Source organism: Vigna umbellata, chromosome 10 (assembly GCF_029865625.1).
Source record: "Vigna umbellata cultivar VRB3 chromosome 10, Vumbellata_1.0, whole genome shotgun sequence".
NCBI classification, from domain to species: domain Eukaryota; kingdom Viridiplantae; phylum Streptophyta; class Magnoliopsida; order Fabales; family Fabaceae; genus Vigna; species Vigna umbellata.
Window position 1 is genome coordinate 19,822,900 of NC_142174.1, and position 19,325 is coordinate 19,842,224.

The window sequence follows — 19,325 nt, forward strand, 5'->3', positions numbered from 1 at the left end:
TTTTATTTATTTTTGTTACATCATTAAAATAACCGAAAACTATTTTAAAAAGTCATTACAATCATAACAAATTTAGATTATTACAATGTAATATACAATCGTTTTTTAGTCTCTAAAAATTTAAGTTGGTTCTAATTTTGGTTCTTCAAATTTTAAAAAGTTTACTCAAATTCTTTAAAGTGAAGAAGATATGATTTTAATTTCTAAACATTAAATTTGAGGATTAAAAAATAATTTTTTAAACTGTTTTATTCTTAAGAAATAAATTCATATTCTACTCAATTTGAGTGATCGCAGTCAACACATTTTAATTTAAGAAATAAAAAAGAATTTCAATTCCAAACTTAAGAGACTAAAACATAACAAAACCTATTAACAATATTCATGTTAGTAACTATACCACTTTTTCCAACACATTTTAATTTTGAAAAAGTAAAATGAGATATAAAGAGGGGAGATTGAGTAAAATTTTAAGATATATAGTATTTAATAATGCTCAATAAGGTAAAATTAATTAGAAAACAGCGTTATATAATCATGCTAAATTTAAATAATAAATAGATATTAAATTAAAAAAAAATACTTAATTATCTTTTTATCATATCCTTTATTGATATAATTTATTTTGGAATCTCTATTTAGAAAGAAATCAACATGTACTTCAATTTAAAAAATACAACAATATAACTGTTTCAGGGTTCAATTAAGTTATTAAATTTTTTAAAATATGCATGACATAACCCTTTCATCAGTTAAATTTGATGTTATTAGTTTTATAAATTGTATTATATGTAAATTAAAATCCTTCCTATTTATTTGTTGACAATTTTACTGTTAATCATATGAAATATCCCATTGTTACACTTTTAAAAAGTGTTGGACTTGAATCTTTTATCAATAATAAAATAAATCAAATATAAAATTTGAACCCAGACATTTATAAGAATCCAAAATAGCAAAACCAAAGGAATTCAATTATCTAATAATCTAGCTGATTGGGTTATCCGGATCTGTATATAAAATCAATGTCTTAATCTATTCAGACAAAATAAGGTTTTAACTCAAACTATTCAACTTCGTTGCTGAAGGTATTTGTCTCCTCCACCGCCATAATTTTTAAAATGGTTACCATAGTGACTTTCGAACAATTTAATTCAGAAATCTTTCTAAATAAATTTTCCAAAATATATAAAATGAATATAAATTTATTGAAATAAATTATTCAAAACATATGACATGTTTTCTAGAACAAACTTTTAAGAACATGAAATGTTTTCTGAAACAAGATTTTCATAATAAGTTTTCTAAAACGTTTAAAATGCTAAACTTTTCAGAACAAACTTTGCAACAATTCAATATTTTTCTCTCACTATCAAAGAATGCAGTAGAGAACAAGGATACAGTTGGAAGTGCAGCCAAAAAAGAAGATAAAGTGACAGTAATGGCAGTAGCAGCCGCAATGTAAAACTTGATACAGTAAAAGATAATATTTTAATTTTTTTTATTTGCTGTTAGAATATTGTGCAAGTAATAATCATCCAGGTGCAAGAAAAAAAAATGCTCAATTGTCAAAATCCGGACAAGGTTTTTATTCAAAGCTTTCGCTATGGTCATTTAGAATTAAAGCATAAAATTATGTCATTACTTTAGTCAAAATGCAATAGTAAACAATTATTCTGGAAACAAATTCGACTAGTAACATTTTGAAAGAGTGGCTCGACACATCTCGTGTATTTATTTTACATATTAAGAAAATATGAATATGATACTCTCGAACAATTTACTTAACTTTGCAGTCAAACAAAATATATGAATATTATATTGTCGAACAGTTAACTTAAATTTGCAGTAAATATATATATATATATATATATATATATATATATATATATATATATATGAATACTGTTGAACAATTAATGGAATTTACATTCATCAAATGATTGAAATGAGACGTCGATTGTTATCTCTAATCAAACTGAATCTCATAAGGGCCATGAAAATTCTTGAAGATAGAAAATGGTGTTCGAAATATCACAAACAAAAAAAGTTGTCAATAAAGTTAACCACTTTATATACGTTCTAAATCTTCAGGGTCATTTTAGATAACTTGACAAGCAAACTCTGAAATAAGCCTAAGACAGATACTATTTGCACCATGCATTTGAAGAATGAAGAGATGGCAGCAATTTCTATAATTGATACATGTCAGAGTAAATAAGGAAGTTTTATCATTAAATTTGTCGGGTACATGCATTATTGTCATGTGGCCTAATACATTAAATTTAACAATTTATGTAGTATAAGATTCATTTTACAACATATATCATTGACGAATAATTTGCATCTATTTAGAATTTGGAATTTATTTGCAAACGACTAGCATGTTCAAGGATAAATTAAATTTTTTCATTCATGACGATGACGTCAAACATGAAAAATAAATGGTAATTCCATTTCATTCTCATGACCACCAAAATCATTCCAACAGGCCAAATGCTACCGTAATGACTTTTACAACTTTTTTAACTAGTGCAGAGGTGGCTCAACACCAGCATTTCAAACAGATCCAAGATATAAGATACCACAATGTAAACCACTATTCCCAAACTACTGTTTTAACTAAGATTAATATTCTTTCCTTTAATAGTAAATGAGTACATTTACTGTAAACTAATGCAGTTTTAATTCCTCCGTTCCTCGAACTATACATGACTTCGTTACACAGAGCGACCCTTATTTATCATGTGGCACGAATATCACCTGCTGTAGTTATAATATTACATCGCGATTCTGTGAAAAGGACATTGCGATTCTGTGAAAAGGACATTGCTCTTTCTAAAAGCGCGTGCTATAATTTAGGGAAACTAAATATGTCCATGAGACCAAGTCTCTTCCCATATTCTATAGCTAACCAAGCCACAAAAGACAAGTATGCTAAAAGAAAACAAGTGCGCCTGACCAGAACGGCATTGACACGCCAAGGAAATATCCATGTTGTGAAAGATTGATATATAGATGATAGCAGTATATGTAGGAACCTAATGAAGGTTATGGAGATCAATGAAGTTAAGAATCCACTTACAACTCCTATCAAAGTTTCCCACCTCCAATGCTTGGCCCTTCCTCTACTGGAAAACCAGGAAATTGCCATCTCCATAGCCCTGATAGGATATCCATACTAATAAATAATTGTTTGACAAAAAATACTGTTTTCGTAATCAAACTTCATACATTTATATGAAATGCTACTAAAACATAATAATTATCTTACAAAATATCTCAATGTACAATTTATAAATTTATGTTGCTAATACTGCACGGAAGGACAGCACCAGCTCTTATAGGATCACAGAGTGGGGACTATGACCACCTATGACTCTCAAATGAAATTGAATACTCACCCGAGCCTTGTTCTAATTTACTTAATGAATAGGATATAACCCAAAGTTCATTGCCTTAATACATAAATAACGACTCAGAAGAAATAACAGACTGCCCAACTTTCTGCAGTAAACAACCATATAAAAGGGATATAAAAGGTAGTAGTAATACAATTCAACCCAATCCCATGTAACTGTGTTCACAATCGACATCACTTACTTGATATGAGCAGAAGGGATTTTCGTATTTTTCTTCGTAAGGATATGTTTACCATGAGAAACAACTCTATGTCTCAACACTTCCTGTCTAGAAACAATAATAATTATGTGTTCACTCAAAGAACCTTTTGTTCAAAAAATACCAACTACAAATTTTACACATTGATTGAAAAAAAAAAAAAAAAAGATTCCCCGCTATTTGTTTTCTTGGGTATATCAAGGAGTTATCATGAATTAATCAGTTGAACATATGAATTTGAGTTTTGACTAAATCCCCACTAATCTCTGCCCAAGTTTATTTGTCTTCTTCAAGTAAACAAGCCTGGTTACACATATGGATGGCCATAAAAAGCCTGGTTACACATATGGATGGCCATAAAAAGCGGTGTGGATATTCTTTTCGTGACTATAACTGTTTATATTAAATAACAATGGTAGGATCCCAAGAGTAACTAGGGTGTGTGAACAGTAGGGTGAAAATGGGGTGCCTGTAGGAAATCATAGCTGGCAAGAAGAATGGGGAGCATGAAAATTCTGCTGTTGAGACTACACAACACAGCAGTCGGATAATGAGAAGGAGGCAGACATTAGTTGGGAGTCGGGACTTTCAGGAAAGAGTGAGCACTCTCAAATTGCCCAGGCCACTTTTATTCATTCATTTCTTTAGCATTCAGAACCCTTATCACCTTGATACAGATGCCTTGGATTTGAATTACAGCATACAACATTCTATTATTTCTTTGACATAAAAAAAAACAACTAAAAGTTGAATAGAGAATGATAACTCTTGAAAATGTTAAGCTTACAATTATTAGATTCAGAATTCTCATTCTGCAGTCCCGTTTTATTTTAGTAAAATAACCTATACATTCATATAAAATGCACAATCGAATATAAGAAAATAGCATAGACTACTCACATGGTAGAATATTCTCTACTCTTTTCAAGAGTAGACTGCTGGTGGGCATGACAACCAAAAAGATTATCTTGAGGTAAACGAACTTTGGAAATGCCAGATGTGTACCAGCAGTTGTAAGTCTCATTGACCTAATAAAGGTGAGATAAAATTTAAAATGACATAATATTTTGAACTTCGTTGAACTGGTAAATATTGCAGTTCTTACTATATATGACATCATATGAACTATACCTCCAATGGAAGAGGTTTAACGACAATATAGTACAAAAGGACACAAGTTGAGACCCCTACCTTAAATTTATATTGTGTCAGCCATGCAGCACCAAAATTAGGTCTGCAATAAAGAGGAAGGGCCTCATTCGGAGCCTCGGCAAATGCAACTTGTGTCTGACCAGAAAAGTGATCTTTATATTCTACCTGAAACAGTGTTAATATAAACTATTTAATGCTACCCAAAAAAATTGCCTAACTCTAGTAATTGTAACCATAGAAGGGAGGTGCACACTGATGCACAATGAATTGGTCTTCAGATATACTAGCATGGTCTATATTTAGATTTGCGTCACTTGGATAAGAAGAGAAAACTGTGGAAGTTTCTCAATCAAAAGAGATAAGTATATAAAGCAAGATATATCAGAAATGATCACTTGGTATTAATAGTTAATAACTAGCAGCCTAACACCTAAGCTCTTGAGAGGAGTAATACAGTTAGCTCATATTCACAAACCACACAACTTTTACCATTGATTACTACTAAAGTTTTGTGAGGTTTCTAACTCAAACACAATCCATCCTCTTTACCTTGTTCTAAATTATTGATGAATGTTTGATTTATCCTTAGACTTTGGAGCAGTTCGACTGAGAAATTTTTGAGAAGGTGAGAGGAGCTAATCGGGAGGAAACTTAAGACAGTGAGTAATTTCTATAGCTCTTTAGCATATTCAAATGAAGGGGAAAGATTGAAATTTCCAGGGCGTTTCTCTCTGTCCTTGCAAGGTGATCTGACTATTGGAGAGCTTTACTGCCCAATGAACTTGTTTTTTAACACAAGTTTCCATTTCATATTCATTGTTAGGGATAAAATTTTATCTTCTTTCTCAATCTTAAAGCAAGAAAAAATTCTGCTTTCACTATAATAATAAAAAGATTAACTAGTTATAATAACCTTGAATACTGAAGCCCAATAGTAATCATAACGGCAGCGAAATTTGCTTCTTTCAAAATGCTGAAACACATCCTTCGCTTTATAATTTAACAATCCAATTTCACAAATCTTAGATGACCTGATATCAACACCTGTAAAATAATTATGCCATACAGTTTAGTATGAAGTGAAACAAGCAATAATGCCTTCTATTATCTGTGAAGCAAGCGACTATAACAATAACACAAAGATCAGTGCGGCAAACATAATCAAATCAATCATTAGGAAGTGTAATTTGAAGGTAGCATAAATAATTTGCTTGCTTTTTCAAAAATCAATCAATGGAAATATATACATATACATTTTTGCTATCAAGATAAAAGAAACAATCAAGACTGATTATACGGGACAAACTTAACACAGGCTATTATGCATCTAAACCAGAATACAGAGTTTTTAAAGCTTTCAAAATTTCAAACTGTTGCAGGTTGAAGGCCTCAAAAATATAATCAGATTCGTAACAAGGGAAAATTCAGGAAAAACATTGTCTAAGGCTTCTTAAATTGTTACTAAAGAAATACACATCTACATGCTTTACACAAAGCAGGTAAGCATTTTCCCGTTCCCACCACATTTTGAAGTTCAATATAGTCATTTTGATCTCAAAAACTAAGTAACCAAGCAGTATGAGCAGCTAAATTAATTAAGTTAAATTTGTCCAACCAAGCACTTAATCAACTTCCTCAGCTTGATTTTCAGCTTTTAACAACTTCCCACACTTTCCTCTGTGTCGAAAATACAAAACCAAAGGAAAACAAGTTCCCAAACTAAGCTTCGAAGATTGACTGACTAACCTGTGGATACGATTTTGCACTGTGAGGGGAGAGAAATGGGGCTGGGAATAGAGAAATCGGCGAACATGAGAACCAGTAAACCAACCAGAAAGGGAATTGAGAGAAAGAAGAGGAAGGGGAAGACAATCGCAAGAACCCATCGCAGTACGACAAATACGACACCGTTCTTCTGGGGCGCTTCCGGTTCCTGGGAGTGGGAGTGAGAATCAGAGGGATCCATGAATCTGGAAAGGGCTAGGCTTCGTCGGAAGAAAAGTGGTGTCAATGCCGTCACCGGTGGTCGGAACCATTTAACCGGTGATCGGAGGAAAGGGGTTTCGGTTGGAAACGCAAAAAGGGAACGAGATATTTGTAGGGTAACGGAAAACGGGATTTGGTTGGTCACGTGGTCATGGTCAAACATACACCACAAAAGAGTTTAGACTATTGATCATTCAACTCCCTTGTGCCTTGCCTCCTTTAAATTTTCTGGTAGCTGTCAATATTCGTCTCCAATTTTTAAAAGGCTGCTATTTTCTATCATTAAAATTCAGACGACTTAGATACTGAACATTTGTAAAATATTAGAATTTAATATTTTAAAAATAATAACATTTTGGTTATTTTATTTATAAATAATTTTGTTATAAATCAGTTTCATTACAAAACAATTTTTATAAAGTTCTTTATCTTTTTTCTAAGAGTTTTGACTTCTGAATCATTTCTTTGACGATCAGAAGGTGTCTAATCGATCACGGCGACAAGTTTATATTTCTAGTCGATCACTTTCTCTCTCATAAAGCAAGTAAATTTATATCCCTATTTCTGTTCGATTTCAATATGTGATTCTGTCCAAGAATCATCCTTTGTATGTAGCATTTATGTTTTCCCTTTTATTCTTGGTTAAATTTAGGTCATAAAGACTTTGTCCGATCATCCTTCGGTGTTTCGTATGTTTGTTTAGAGTTTCCTTTTGTTTCAAGCAACCGGTGGAACATTTGTAGAGTCGGACAATTCTTGTGAGGTAAGGGAAGCTAGTTTAATTGAAGTTTGTTTGGTAGGCAGGTCATAGTCTACGATTGTATGAGGATGATGTGTTGAAATTGTATTACTAAAGTGAGGTGTGACTTTTAGTATGTTGAGTTGCTTAAACTTGTTATGGAATGATGTGTAAACTGGTGTATGATTGTTCTACTGAGATTTAAAGTCGTTTTAATGAGTTGAAATGGCAATTTGGTTGTATTATAAGTTGATAAACTGTTATAGAATGTTGTGTAGTATTAAATAAAAGCGAGAAGTAGGTTTTTGGTCTAGAAATTGAGGATTTAAGGGTGATTTACTAAATTTCTGGTTTGAGTTAAATCTTGAGGTTTAGATCAGTTTATGTAGTCCTTAAAGACTTGTTTATGATGAGAGTTTACTGATATATGGTGTAATAGTGAATTGGAGTTACTATAGTGTGGTTACCATGTTTTAGAGGTTTTTTAGGGGTTTTAGTAAGCAAAGATCTAAAGGAGGTAATTCTGGTATAACACGGGTTGTTTCAAACTGTTTTTGAGTGTTTTGGAACTGTTTCGAACTCTGAGAAGCTGTGAAAATTCTAATATAAGAATGTTTATGGTTGATAAGTAGAGTTTAGATTGGGTTGGAACTACTTCTAGGGGGTCTTTACTAGTGAGTTTTCAATTTAGCAGGTTTTGAGGGTGTGAGATGATTTGGGGGTTGTCATAGGGTCATTTCTGACTTGTCTAGGCTCTTAAGTTGCAAAAATATAATATGAAAGGTGTAGAACTAATTTTGAATGGGTTAGAAGGGGTGAATTGGGTTTTTGATGGTCATTTTGAGTTAGAGAAACGTTTTGTAAGGTTTCTAAATATTTGGAGAGTCTTAAGAGTATTTAGAACTTAAGGTAAAGTGTGCAAAGTGAGAAAAATAAGTGTTGTTTGTGCTTATAGTGCCTGAGCGCCTGTTTCCAATGGCCAGGGCATTGAGTGCCAACCCCTGGGCCTCTAAGAGCCACTGGACGTCCCTTAAGCGCCACTACATCAAATTTTGGGGTTTTCAGGGTTATGGTTATCAGTTTTCAACGTTTTTTAGGTCGTTTTTAACCCTTCCGAAGATGTTGGTGAGGGTTTAAAAGTTGTTTTCCTTGTCTAAGTGTGAGTATCAAGTTGCTATGAAAAAAATATGCGTTATTGTGTGTTTTTTGATGACTTGTATGAGTGTTTTTATTTTTTTAATGTATGATCAGTAGTCTCATGTATTGATATAATATGTGAATGTGAAGTGATCTCAATGTTTTCAAAGGTATGGAAGAGAGTTCCAAGGAGGAACTTCTCATTGGTGGCTTCAAGTATTGTAAGTATGAATATGGGAAGCTCAGACTTGGAGTTTATCCTGACATTCTAATGGTCACTCATTCTCAACTAGAGAGGGGTGAGGCATGTAATGAGAATAATATGAGATCCTAGTCTAAGAGCTTTACCTTGGCTTAAGGCGAGTGATAACAAACTAACCTTGTGTGGTAGCTATGGAAGGGGCTAGATGTTTCACCACAACAAGTGCATGAACTGCCACAGCTCGATATTCATACTAATTCGGATAGTAAGGTCAAAGGATTGTCATGCATAAAGTGTTTGGTTGATTTTGTGTGAGATATGTATCATTAAGTAAAATGTTTAATATGTTTTTGATATGTTATGAAAATGTTTTGTATCACTAGCTTAACTTTGATTTTGTCTTTGTTTGTTTGTTTGTATTTTCCCTTTTGTGATAATCACCTTAAATGGTATGAGCTTAGGGATGACGTCTTTTTAGTCGTTCATTATGAGGTTGAAAATGAAGCAACAACATAGATAAAGTTTTGTTCTCCAAGTGTAAAATCTTCTTCATTAGTAGTTTGTAGTTTTTGGTAAGTTAACATCTATGTAATGTTTTATTTTGATAGTTTTATTCTACTAAAATGGGATGTTACAACATTCAGTTTATAAAATGTATATTAATGATAATTGAATTTTATCTAATGTGAAGATAAGTAAAGTTTATGCATAAATAATCAAGGTTAAAATTCTCGAATGATACTCATATTTATATAAGAATTTTAATCTAGTCATTTCATTTAAAGTTGTCTCAATTGCATCTTTGTTTTTTAAAATTTGATTCAATTTGACAATTTTCATTAATACAAAATTGATGACATCAACTCAATGACACGTGTTAGTCTGTGGTTTTTTTAATTAAAAAAATTGGCACATGTCAAATGAGGATCTTACCATGTGGCAAAGACAATGACGTGGTAGTGACACGTGTCATGTGAAAAATCTTAATTTAGTCCTTTGTATTTGTATTTGATCTCATTTTAGCCTATGTTCTTTTAAATTGCAACAATTTCATCCCTCCCCAAATTAAAACCAAATTTAACTTTTATATAGATGTATAATGATTAGGGATGACAACAGGTCGGTTTAGGCACAGATAGTGCCACAACCTGACATGCAAAATAGAAATCTGACCCGCAAACCATCTACTACTTGCACAGGTATATCTGCTTAGAAAATAACCACGGGTATTTTAAAACCTGCGGGTACCCGCAGATACTCGCAAAAAATAAAAAAATATATATTTTATACATTTTAAAAATAAAATTTAAATTAAATTACAATATATATATATAGGGTTAAATATGTTTTTAGTCCCTAAACTATCATGCGATTTTGGGTTTAGTCCCTATTCAAAAGTTTTGTTCCTTTTAGTCCTCTTAGTTTTGAAACTCTTATGTTTAGTCCTTAAAATTGAACGACGTTAAATTTTCTTTGATGTGACAAACGGCGAGCCACGTTTGATGCAAGTTATTGTGCCACGACGTTTTGGTTTCTAAAATCAAATTAGGGTTCTTAATTTATTTTATTTTTTAATTGGGGAAAAGTGATTGCCTCCTCCTGGTGAATCCTGATTACACTGTTCAAGAGTCTCTTCGAGATTGGGGTGCTTGCGATGAGATCCGCTCAGAGCCAGTAATCAATGGAGTGCTACATTCGCAATCACAACCAACTAACGCAATTAGCAGATCAAGAAACGGTGAGGGAATAAAGCGAGGAAAAACTGGAGGAGAAGGAAGAAACTTGTTCGATGAGACGGTGAACGGGAATTCCATTGGAGGTGAGATTGAAGGTTTCTCGATAGGTCCTTTTGACAGAGACGTTCTTTCTGCGTTGGATGAGGAACAAAACGGAGATAAGGGAGAGGAAAACAACACCGAAAACTGCACCAGCAACTTCAGCAGTTAGGGGTCTCTTGGTGCCGCTATTTTTCTTCTTTGAGATTTGTTTATTAGGGGTTTGTGGAAGAGGGTATGGGTTCGGTTCAACGAGACTACCTGTTGTGTTTGTTGATTTTGAAAACTTCAATTACATTGAGTTGTTCATCCTGAATGAAGCTTTTACTATTATGATGCATTACCAGTGAGGCATGACCGAGACCGAGTGGAGGCATGATCGAGACCGAGCGGTCGGTGAAGCGATGGGTGGATTGAGTCCTAGCAACCGATCGGAGGCATGACCGAGAATGAGCGGTGCATGACCGAGACCGAGCGGTGTGTTGATGGATTGACAAGTGTACCAAATCGCACAAGTAGTATAAAATGGTAAGACCAAGTATCGTATCCCTGAAGACTCTCGGCACTAGATAGTTGTGTGATAACTCGATTAATTAAGACTTAAATAAAACGAGATTATTGGTTTCAAATGCAAAGACATAAAAGTAAATATGAATGCAAGTTGATCAATAGCAGAGTAACACAAAGATGAACGAATGTTGTTTAATATGAGATGAATATGTTGTTGGGGTTAGATTTCACCAAGTTTACTATCATGTATATAAGAATTCTTCTTTTTACATTAATGTTAACGTCACTCACTAAATTACTTAGAACCCGATCCCTCGGCGCAATAAGCCTGCCTTAATTCCTAGTTCGTGCAATTCCTAGCGTTCCTAGAAAATTAAGTTTGAAGATCAAGAGCTTAAGACGACCAAGTACTCATACCCTCATCCCTGAGAAGTATTACCTTGGGAGAATTCAACAAAAACCTGAATTGTAAGGAACCTCCCGACACTCATGCAATTCATAAATCATGCTACTAAATGAGTTAAATAGAGCAAGCATTGAAACAAATGAATTCCCTAATAATTAATGAAAAAGCATATAAATTAAGAATCAATTCAAATGAGAGTTTACAAGGTTATATCATTCCCTAACAACAAATAGAGTTTAGTTCCCCATAGACATAGAGAAACTAGATGAATAATGGAAAAACATGAGATAGTGAAACCCTAAAAGTAGAAGAGGAAGCTCCCGCCTCCAGATCCGCCTTTAGAGAGTAGAAGAATGTGCTGTTGTGTTGCTCTAGCTAGAGATACCAAACCTAGAGCGTTTGGGTCCTTTAAATAAAGTCAGAAAAGAGTAGAAAGAGGGTTCGATCCTCATGTAGGGCTTGAGCCTTCAACTGGACGCTTGAGCCTTCAACTGGACGCTTGAGCCTTCAACTGGACGCCTAGGCTTCGGGGTCCACCGCTCAGGTGGCCTAGGAGGACGCCCGAACGGTGGAAGTCGATTTTCCAAGGCTCAAGCCTCCAGATAGGGCGCCCAAGCTTCGTGCGATTCCTCCTTTTGGTGCTTTTCTAGGCCTTTCTGAGTTCTAACTCCTTAGTACTTCATCTCTGCTTTCTGCATTCTCTCATTACCTATCAAAACAAGGGAAATTAGTCATAAAATCATCAAATTCAACCTCAACTCAACTATCTTATTCACACAACTTAATGAAAAAGCATGAGTCCAAGCAAGTTTCTAAGTGAAAAAGGGTGTATTTAATACGGTGCATGACTGAGACCGAGTAGTGGTAGTTAGGATTTTGAGTTCTGACAGTATATTCTCTTCTCTTCCCTGCTCGATCATCCCAATAACATTTCTTATCTCACATTCATATACATCATTCATTTTGTCAGGACGCGTCCACTCGCATTTTGTTCCCAACCCCACAGTTTTTGTTCTAAGCTTCTTGAAATTGTTATGATATTATGATTGAATCTTGAGTTTAGAATTTTGTTCAGGTTTTGAATTGCGTATCCTTTTTAAATGCATCCATGACTGAAACTCCATAGAATTTGTCTCGGCTTTTGTTAATATGCTTACCAGAATCTTGATATGCTTACCAGAATCTTGAAGATTTCAAAAATTGGATTTCTTTGACTTCCCCGGGACACTAGTAGTGCTGGCTCATCAAGTGTATTTGATAAAGGAAAAGCAACAATCTGGTATGGAGTTCTGAATAAAAAGAGAAACATAAACCAAGTTAGGAGCTGCATCTGGGTGACGACAATTTAAATAGATGAATAACTTTGAAAGAACTAGATCAGGTCAATGCTATGGCGACCTCAAAGGCAGGTTTTAGGTTTTCTTTGCTTCTGGTTTCTTTTTCTACTCGCTACTTGGGAACCTTTTTGTCTTTCTACTTGCATCTTCTCTTCTTCTTCCAGCAACATATGTAGAGAAGGTGTCGCCGGCGAAGGAGCGGAAGCGGAGCTGGGGGAGATGAAGGAGGTGAAGGTGAAGGTGACTATGGAGTCGTAGAGGATAAAAAGAAGAAGAAAAGCAACGTGGCACACAATAACGAGGGAAGGTGGCATAACACGTGGCTCACCGTTTGCCATATCAAAGAAAATTTAACGTCGTTCAATTTTAAGGACCAAAAATAAGAATTTCAAAACTAAGAGGACTAAAAGGAACAAAACTTTCGAATAGGAACTAAACCCAAAATCGCGTGATAGTTTAGGGACTAAAAACATATTTAACCCTATATATATATATATATATAATATAAATTAAAATTTAATTTTAATTAAATTTAACCTAATAAAATATAAATTAGATTTATTTTTAATTAAATTTAATTAAAAATATAAATTGAAATTTAATTATTATTTTTTGCTTGTAATGAGTACCTATAGGTCTGATAGTATAATACCAGTACCCAACTGGTTTAGAAGCGGATAATAAATATCTAACGGATAATAACTACCTGCCGTGAATTTTACCCACGGATACTCGTAGTCACGAATTTTTTTTGTCATCCCTAATAATAATATAACAATTTAAAATAAAAATATTTAAAATTTAAAAATAAAATTTAAATAAAATTCATTGTAAAATATTAATTTAAATAAATTGAATCTTATTAAAAATATTTCTAATAATATTAAATATATTTAAATTTATATTTTACATTTGAGCTTTATTTAAACAGGTTGGGTTTGGCTGTTTTATAATGATATTTTTAATAAAATTTATATTTTTATTAATATTTTTAATAAGATTGAGTTTATTTAAATTAATATTTTACATTGAATTTTATTTCAATTTTGTTTTTAAATTTTAAATATATTTATTTTAATTTGTTATAAAAATATTTTAAAATTTTATATTTGAATTTATAATAATTTTAATTTTAACTCAACTCTAACTTTTGTATAGAAATTATTAATATATAAATATTTGAAACAAAATTTAAATAAAGTTCAATGTATAATATAAAAATTTAATATTTTAAAATTTATTTAATAAAAATATCAAATTTAATGAAGCTATCACTGTGTGCATGTATATAAAAGTTAAATTTAGTTTTAATTTGGTAATGATAAAATTATTCCATTTAAAAAAAATAGGACTAAAATGAGATCAAATATAAATAAAAGGATTAATTTGAGATTTGTCACTGTCTCTGTCACGTCACATTGTCTATGTGAGGTGGTAGAATCCTCATTCGACACATGAGAATTTAAAATAAAAAAAATAAAAAAAAACACATACGGAGATGTGACATTGAGTTAACGAATGTCAGTTTTGTATTAATGGAAAGAGCTAAATTGCATCAAATTTTGAAAGTTCAAAACTCACTCGAGACAACTTAAAATGAAATGACTGAATTTATATTCGTATAAAGATCATATGAGAGTTTTAACTAACAATATATTAAATATTAAATGTTCTTATTTTTTATTTAATCTCAAACTTATATTTATACTTCTTAATCTTAAACTCATTTAAAAATTTCAAAATAAATTTTGAATTAGTAACAATTATGATTAAATTGGTAATAACCAATTTTTATCTTAAAATGATTAATATTAAATATAATTGTTCTATAGATCAACCGTATGTATAGTCTAATACAAGGTTAACAAAATCATAAGGTACACCTATCTATTACTTAAAATTACAATATTTAAGCATAAATTGTGTATTTTAATAAGTAATTAAATAATTATAAAAAAATTAAAAAATTGTCACTTGTTATTAAGTTGTAAAATAAATATGTAAAGGTCAAATAAGTCATCACAAGTTTTAGGGATACGGTCGGAATTAAAAAATTCCCAATACATTTCCGAAATTAATTCCTCCATTCGCATTTCGCGGTTCTCTCTGTCGAAACCACTTATGGCGCCTTCTTTAAATTATTCAATCCGCTAGGGTTTCCCACTTTTTTGTAACCTCCCACTTTCACTTTCTGCTTGATTCGATCCGATTTCCTGGGCTTTTCTTTTTTCGATCCTCATTTTTTCACCAAAACGAAATAGGAAGAGGACAGCAACAATGGCTGGGTCACTGACGCCAGGGGCGATAAAAGAAATATGCGGTGCCAATTGTTCCAGTAGTTTGAAACCAGTATTGCAAGTTATAGATTTGAAGCTGGTGCAGTCGCAACAAGCCAACAACACCGAGAGGTACCGGTTGATTCTTTCTGACGGTTCCTTTTACCAGCAAGGCATGCTCGCCACGCAGATGAACGAACTAGTTCATTCTGGAAAGTTGCAGAAAGGTTCCGTCGTTAGGCTCACACAGTTCATCTGCAACGATGTCCAGAACCGCAAGTGAGTTAGTTCTACATCTTGTTGACAGGGTTTTGTCTTTTTTTATTTTATTTTTATTTTTTGTGTTTCGGGTTGTTGAAATTTCTTTGGGGGAAAAAGGTGAAATGCATTTTATATCATTGTGTGAAATTTTGGATAGTGAAGATGGCTTTTAAGCGTTCCTATCCTCTATTTTGTTGGGATTTTTATTGAATGCTTGTGGTTAAATTTGGGTAGCGGTTGGTTGCTGTTCTTGATATCGTGGAAGAATCCTGAATGCCAATTGTGGGTGAGTTGCTGTGCTGTTGCAGAACCTAAAAATCTTGACGTTGCAAGCTGTTTTAACATGCGTGCTTGTTTGGTTTTTATTATGATGTTTCATATATTTATATATTGCTAATGCATTTAATATGGTCATTCACGTTATGTTTTCTCTGTATTAAATTTGTGTTTTTTAAGACTTGATAATCTAATGGGCTCAAGAGAAATTTTTTGGAATATGGGTGATTTTTTTATGATGGTTTTATAGTTCGTGATTGCTTTTGTTGGTTTTTATGATTGTAAACTAGTTGAGTGCTTTACTGCTCAGTGGGAGACAGTTTTGCAGGTTAATTATAGGTGTATTTTTTTATCATTTGGATCATGATTTGGCTGTCGATATTTTGTGAACAGGATTATTGTCATAATTGACCTAGATGTTGTAGTGGAAAAATGTGAGTTGATTGGAGAACCTGTCTCCTTACCAAAAGATGGATCTGTAGAATCTGCTACTGGTCAATCAGGAGTCACCCCTGGAAATTCACAATCTTTGAATAACCGTTCACACTCAGGCGGCATGGCTGCTAGACCGAATATGGCCATACCATCTCCAGATCATCCAAGAATGAATGCTCCTGCCAGTAGTGTTTATTCTAGTATTTCCAACTCTGGATCTAGTTATTCTAGTAATGCACCTCCTACATATCCTAAAGTAGAAACCGGAGCTAATTTGTCTAGATCAGCACCATTTACTGGATCTCATGGTGATCAGAACATGGGTATTCGTCATCCCCAATCTGAGACTTCAAGGCCCTTGTCAAACTCTTATGCTCGTGCACCTCAGCCTATGTATCGGCAACCATCTCCAATGTACACTAACAGAGGGCCAATTGGAAAAAATGAAGCTGCCCCCAGGATAATTCCAATAGCAGCATTGAATCCTTACCAGAATATGTGGACGATTAAAGCCAGGGTAACAGCTAAAGGAGAACTCAGGCACTATAACAATGCTCGAGGTGATGGCAAGGTGTTTTCATTTGACCTTTTGGATTCTGATGGTGGGCAAATTCGGGCAACTTGCTTCAATAGTGTGGCTGATCAGTTCTATAATTTGATTGAAGCTGGTAAGATATACCTAGTTTCCAGGGGAAGCGTAAAGCCAGCTCAGAAGAATTTCAATCACCTTCCCAATGATCAAGAGTTAACCCTTGATATGACATCCATCATACAACCATGCCCTGATGATGATAAATCAATTCCAAAGCAGACTTTTAATTTTCGGCCCATTAGTGAAATTGAAAGTTTGGAAAGCAACGCCATTGTGGATATGATTGGTGTGGTGACTTCAATTAGTCCTACAGCTTCAATCATGAGAAAAAATGGTACTGAAACTCAGAAGAGAACACTCCAGTTGAAAGACATGTCTGGTCGAAGTGTTGAGTTAACTTTGTGGGGAAACTTTTGCAACGTGGAAGGACAAAGGCTGCAAACTATTTGCGATGATGGTAAATTTCCAGTTTTGGCTATAAAAGCTGTCAGAATTAACGATTTCAATGGAAAGTCTGTTGGGACTATAATGACTAGCCTACTGTTCATAGAGCCTGATTTTCCAGAGGTTTACACACTGAAAAGATGGTTTGAAAAGGAAGGGAAGAATGTCCCAACTCTCTCTATCTCTAAAGATACATCTAGTTTTCCTAAGAATGATAATCGGAAGACTGTATCTCAAATTAAAGACGAGAAGTTAGGGACTTCGGAAAAGCCTGATTGGATATCTGTCTGTGCAACTATTTCATTCATGAAGTATGATAACTTCTGTTACCCAGGATGTCCTATCATGATAGGGGATAGGCAATGTAACAAAAAAGTGACTAATAATGGTGATGGAAAATGGATTTGTGATAGGTGTAACCAATCTGTTGACGCTTGTGATTATAGGTACATACTGTCATTCCAGATAATGGATCACACAGGTGTAACATGGGTTACTGCTTTCCAGGAGAGCGGTGAGGAGATCATTGGCGTGCCTGCAAAAGATTTGTATTATCTGAAGTATGAAGAGCAAAATGATGAAAGATTTGCTGAAATCATCCGGAAGGTTCTCTTCTCCGAGTATGTTTTCAAGTTGAAAGTAAAAGAGGAAACATTCAGTGATGAACAACGTGTTAAGGCAACTGTGGTTAAAGCAGAAAAGGTAAACTTTGCATCTAAATCCAGAGTTAGTTTGGAATTGATTGATAAACTCTTGACTGGGAAATCAGAAGGTGCTACCACCGTTACCAACTCATTATCCGGTAATACTGGACTGAGGAGTGTTGAAACTGGTCAAGTAATGCCACCGGCTTATAACCCAATAAAGAGTAGCACTAATAGCGGTAGAGATTTTGGGATGCCAGCAAATCAAGTGGGTCAACAATATGGAAACCAATATGGCAATATTGCTTCAGCAGGTGCTCCTGGTGCATATACATCATGTACCAACTGTGGAGGTTCTGGTCATACTTCTATACTTTGCCCAAATGTTAGAAATCCGGCTGGACAGTCTTCAGGAGGGGGCTTTTCCAACAGGGTATCATATGGTGGATCAGGTGGTGGTGCTTCTGGTGAATGCTTTAAATGCCATCAACCTGGCCACTGGGCAAGAGACTGTCCTGGTTCCAGTGCAGCAACTGCATCATATGGAAGCAATACAATGCAGGGAAGATATGGAGGATATTGAACGCAACAGTTTGGAGGATGTTGAAATTTTGAAAGCCCTTGTTTTGTCTTTTTGGAGCTCATTTTCATTTGTTTGAAGTTCCTGTCTTAAATATGTAAAAGCAGTTTGGCCCTAACTCTGTATATACAGGACATAATTATGCGGTATTAGTGCGACTGTTATCGCTGCCGACAATGCAACTCTCAAACCATGTCTGTTATTTCGACCATTTTACCATTTAGCTGATGCAGTTGATCATTATAGATATCTTTTAATGTTTGTTTGTGCAAAATGTAATAAGAATTATGCTAATCGTAATGGTGAGACAGAAAGGTACCAACCAATGATTTTCGTAATTGATTTCTTTAATTATCCTTACAAGGTACTATTTTTTGCCTTGTAATGATAACTTAGACCGAATATAATTGTATATAATTAAAGTAAATTTGACTTTGTTTGAGGTAGCACATATTAAAATTAAATTTCTACAAATTCGCCTAAGCATTAATTCTAAAGGTACAAAATATTAATTGTCCATTTTTTATTTAGACTAATCTTAAATGTATACATAAAAAGTATTTAAAAGGAAAATCGTTTAAAATTATAAAAATCATGTATTAGCTTTTTCAAGCATTAAGATTTATACTGCAAGAAAATAATTTAATTTTTTTTCCTACAGAAAAGAAGAAAACCATTAACCCTTGAAAGTGACTTTTATTAGAGATAGCTGTTTTGGAGTTGGAACTTAAAATTGAACTGATAGAAACGAAACTGAACACTGTTGAAGTTGGAACTTTTTTTAACTGGAAAGTGAAACATGTCATAGAACCATTAAATAATCCGTGCTTTGGAATATTGTTAAAACTGCCTTTTTTATTTTCATAAACAAAAAATCTAAACTTTGACCGAAAACATAGCTTATATCAAATGATGAATATTTTCTATGTAACGCTTGGGTGGATTTAGTGTT

General features: G+C 33.5%; 2 protein-coding genes across 3 annotated transcripts; one reads left to right on the forward strand and one right to left on the reverse strand.

Annotated features, from left to right (window-relative positions):
- Positions 1-2,387: 2,387 nt before the first annotated feature.
- Positions 2,388-6,958, reverse strand: LOC124833360 (exopolysaccharide production negative regulator). 2 transcript variants are annotated; one of them, XM_088101109.1, is made up of 6 exons: positions 6,520-6,958; positions 5,687-5,817; positions 4,813-4,938; positions 4,522-4,649; positions 3,604-3,690; positions 2,388-3,164 (listed from the first exon to the last, which is right to left on the reverse strand). In XM_088101109.1, the coding sequence occupies exons 1-6, from the start codon at positions 6,920-6,922 to the stop codon at positions 2,852-2,854; spliced, it is 1,188 nt and encodes a 395-aa protein (XP_087957235.1). In that variant the 5' UTR covers positions 6,923-6,958; the 3' UTR covers positions 2,388-2,851. The 2 variants fall into 2 exon arrangements, with proteins under 2 accessions (XP_087957235.1, XP_047163778.1); XM_047307822.2 differs by lacking the exon at positions 3,604-3,690 and having other exon boundaries at positions 6,520-6,954.
- An 8,002-nt stretch (positions 6,959-14,960) lies between these two features.
- LOC124833361 (Replication factor-A protein 1-like protein) lies at positions 14,961-18,616 on the forward strand. The gene is made up of 2 exons (XM_047307824.2): positions 14,961-15,420; positions 16,072-18,616. The coding sequence occupies exons 1-2, from the start codon at positions 15,143-15,145 to the stop codon at positions 18,374-18,376; spliced, it is 2,583 nt and encodes an 860-aa protein (XP_047163780.1). The 5' UTR covers positions 14,961-15,142; the 3' UTR covers positions 18,377-18,616.
- The last annotated feature ends 709 nt before the right edge of the window (positions 18,617-19,325 follow it).

Bases quoted from the DNA above. Each gene is read 5' to 3' on its own strand.
- LOC124833360 (XM_088101109.1), bottom strand. From the start codon at position 6,922: ATGTTTGACCATGACCACGTGACCAACCAAATCCCGTTTTCCGTTACC. The intron at 5,818-6,519 runs GTTAGTCAGTCA...ATTATTTTACAG, and splicing joins GTGCAAAATCGTATCCACAG to GTGTTGATATCAGGTCATCT. The intron at 3,165-3,603 runs GTAAGTGATGTC...ATATCCTATCAG, and splicing joins ATCCCTTCTGCTCATATCAA to GGCTATGGAGATGGCAATTT.
- LOC124833361 (XM_047307824.2), top strand. From the start codon at position 15,143: ATGGCTGGGTCACTGACGCCAGGGGCGATAAAAGAAATATGCGGTGCC. The intron at 15,421-16,071 runs GTGAGTTAGTTC...TTTTGTGAACAG, and splicing joins AACGATGTCCAGAACCGCAA to GATTATTGTCATAATTGACC.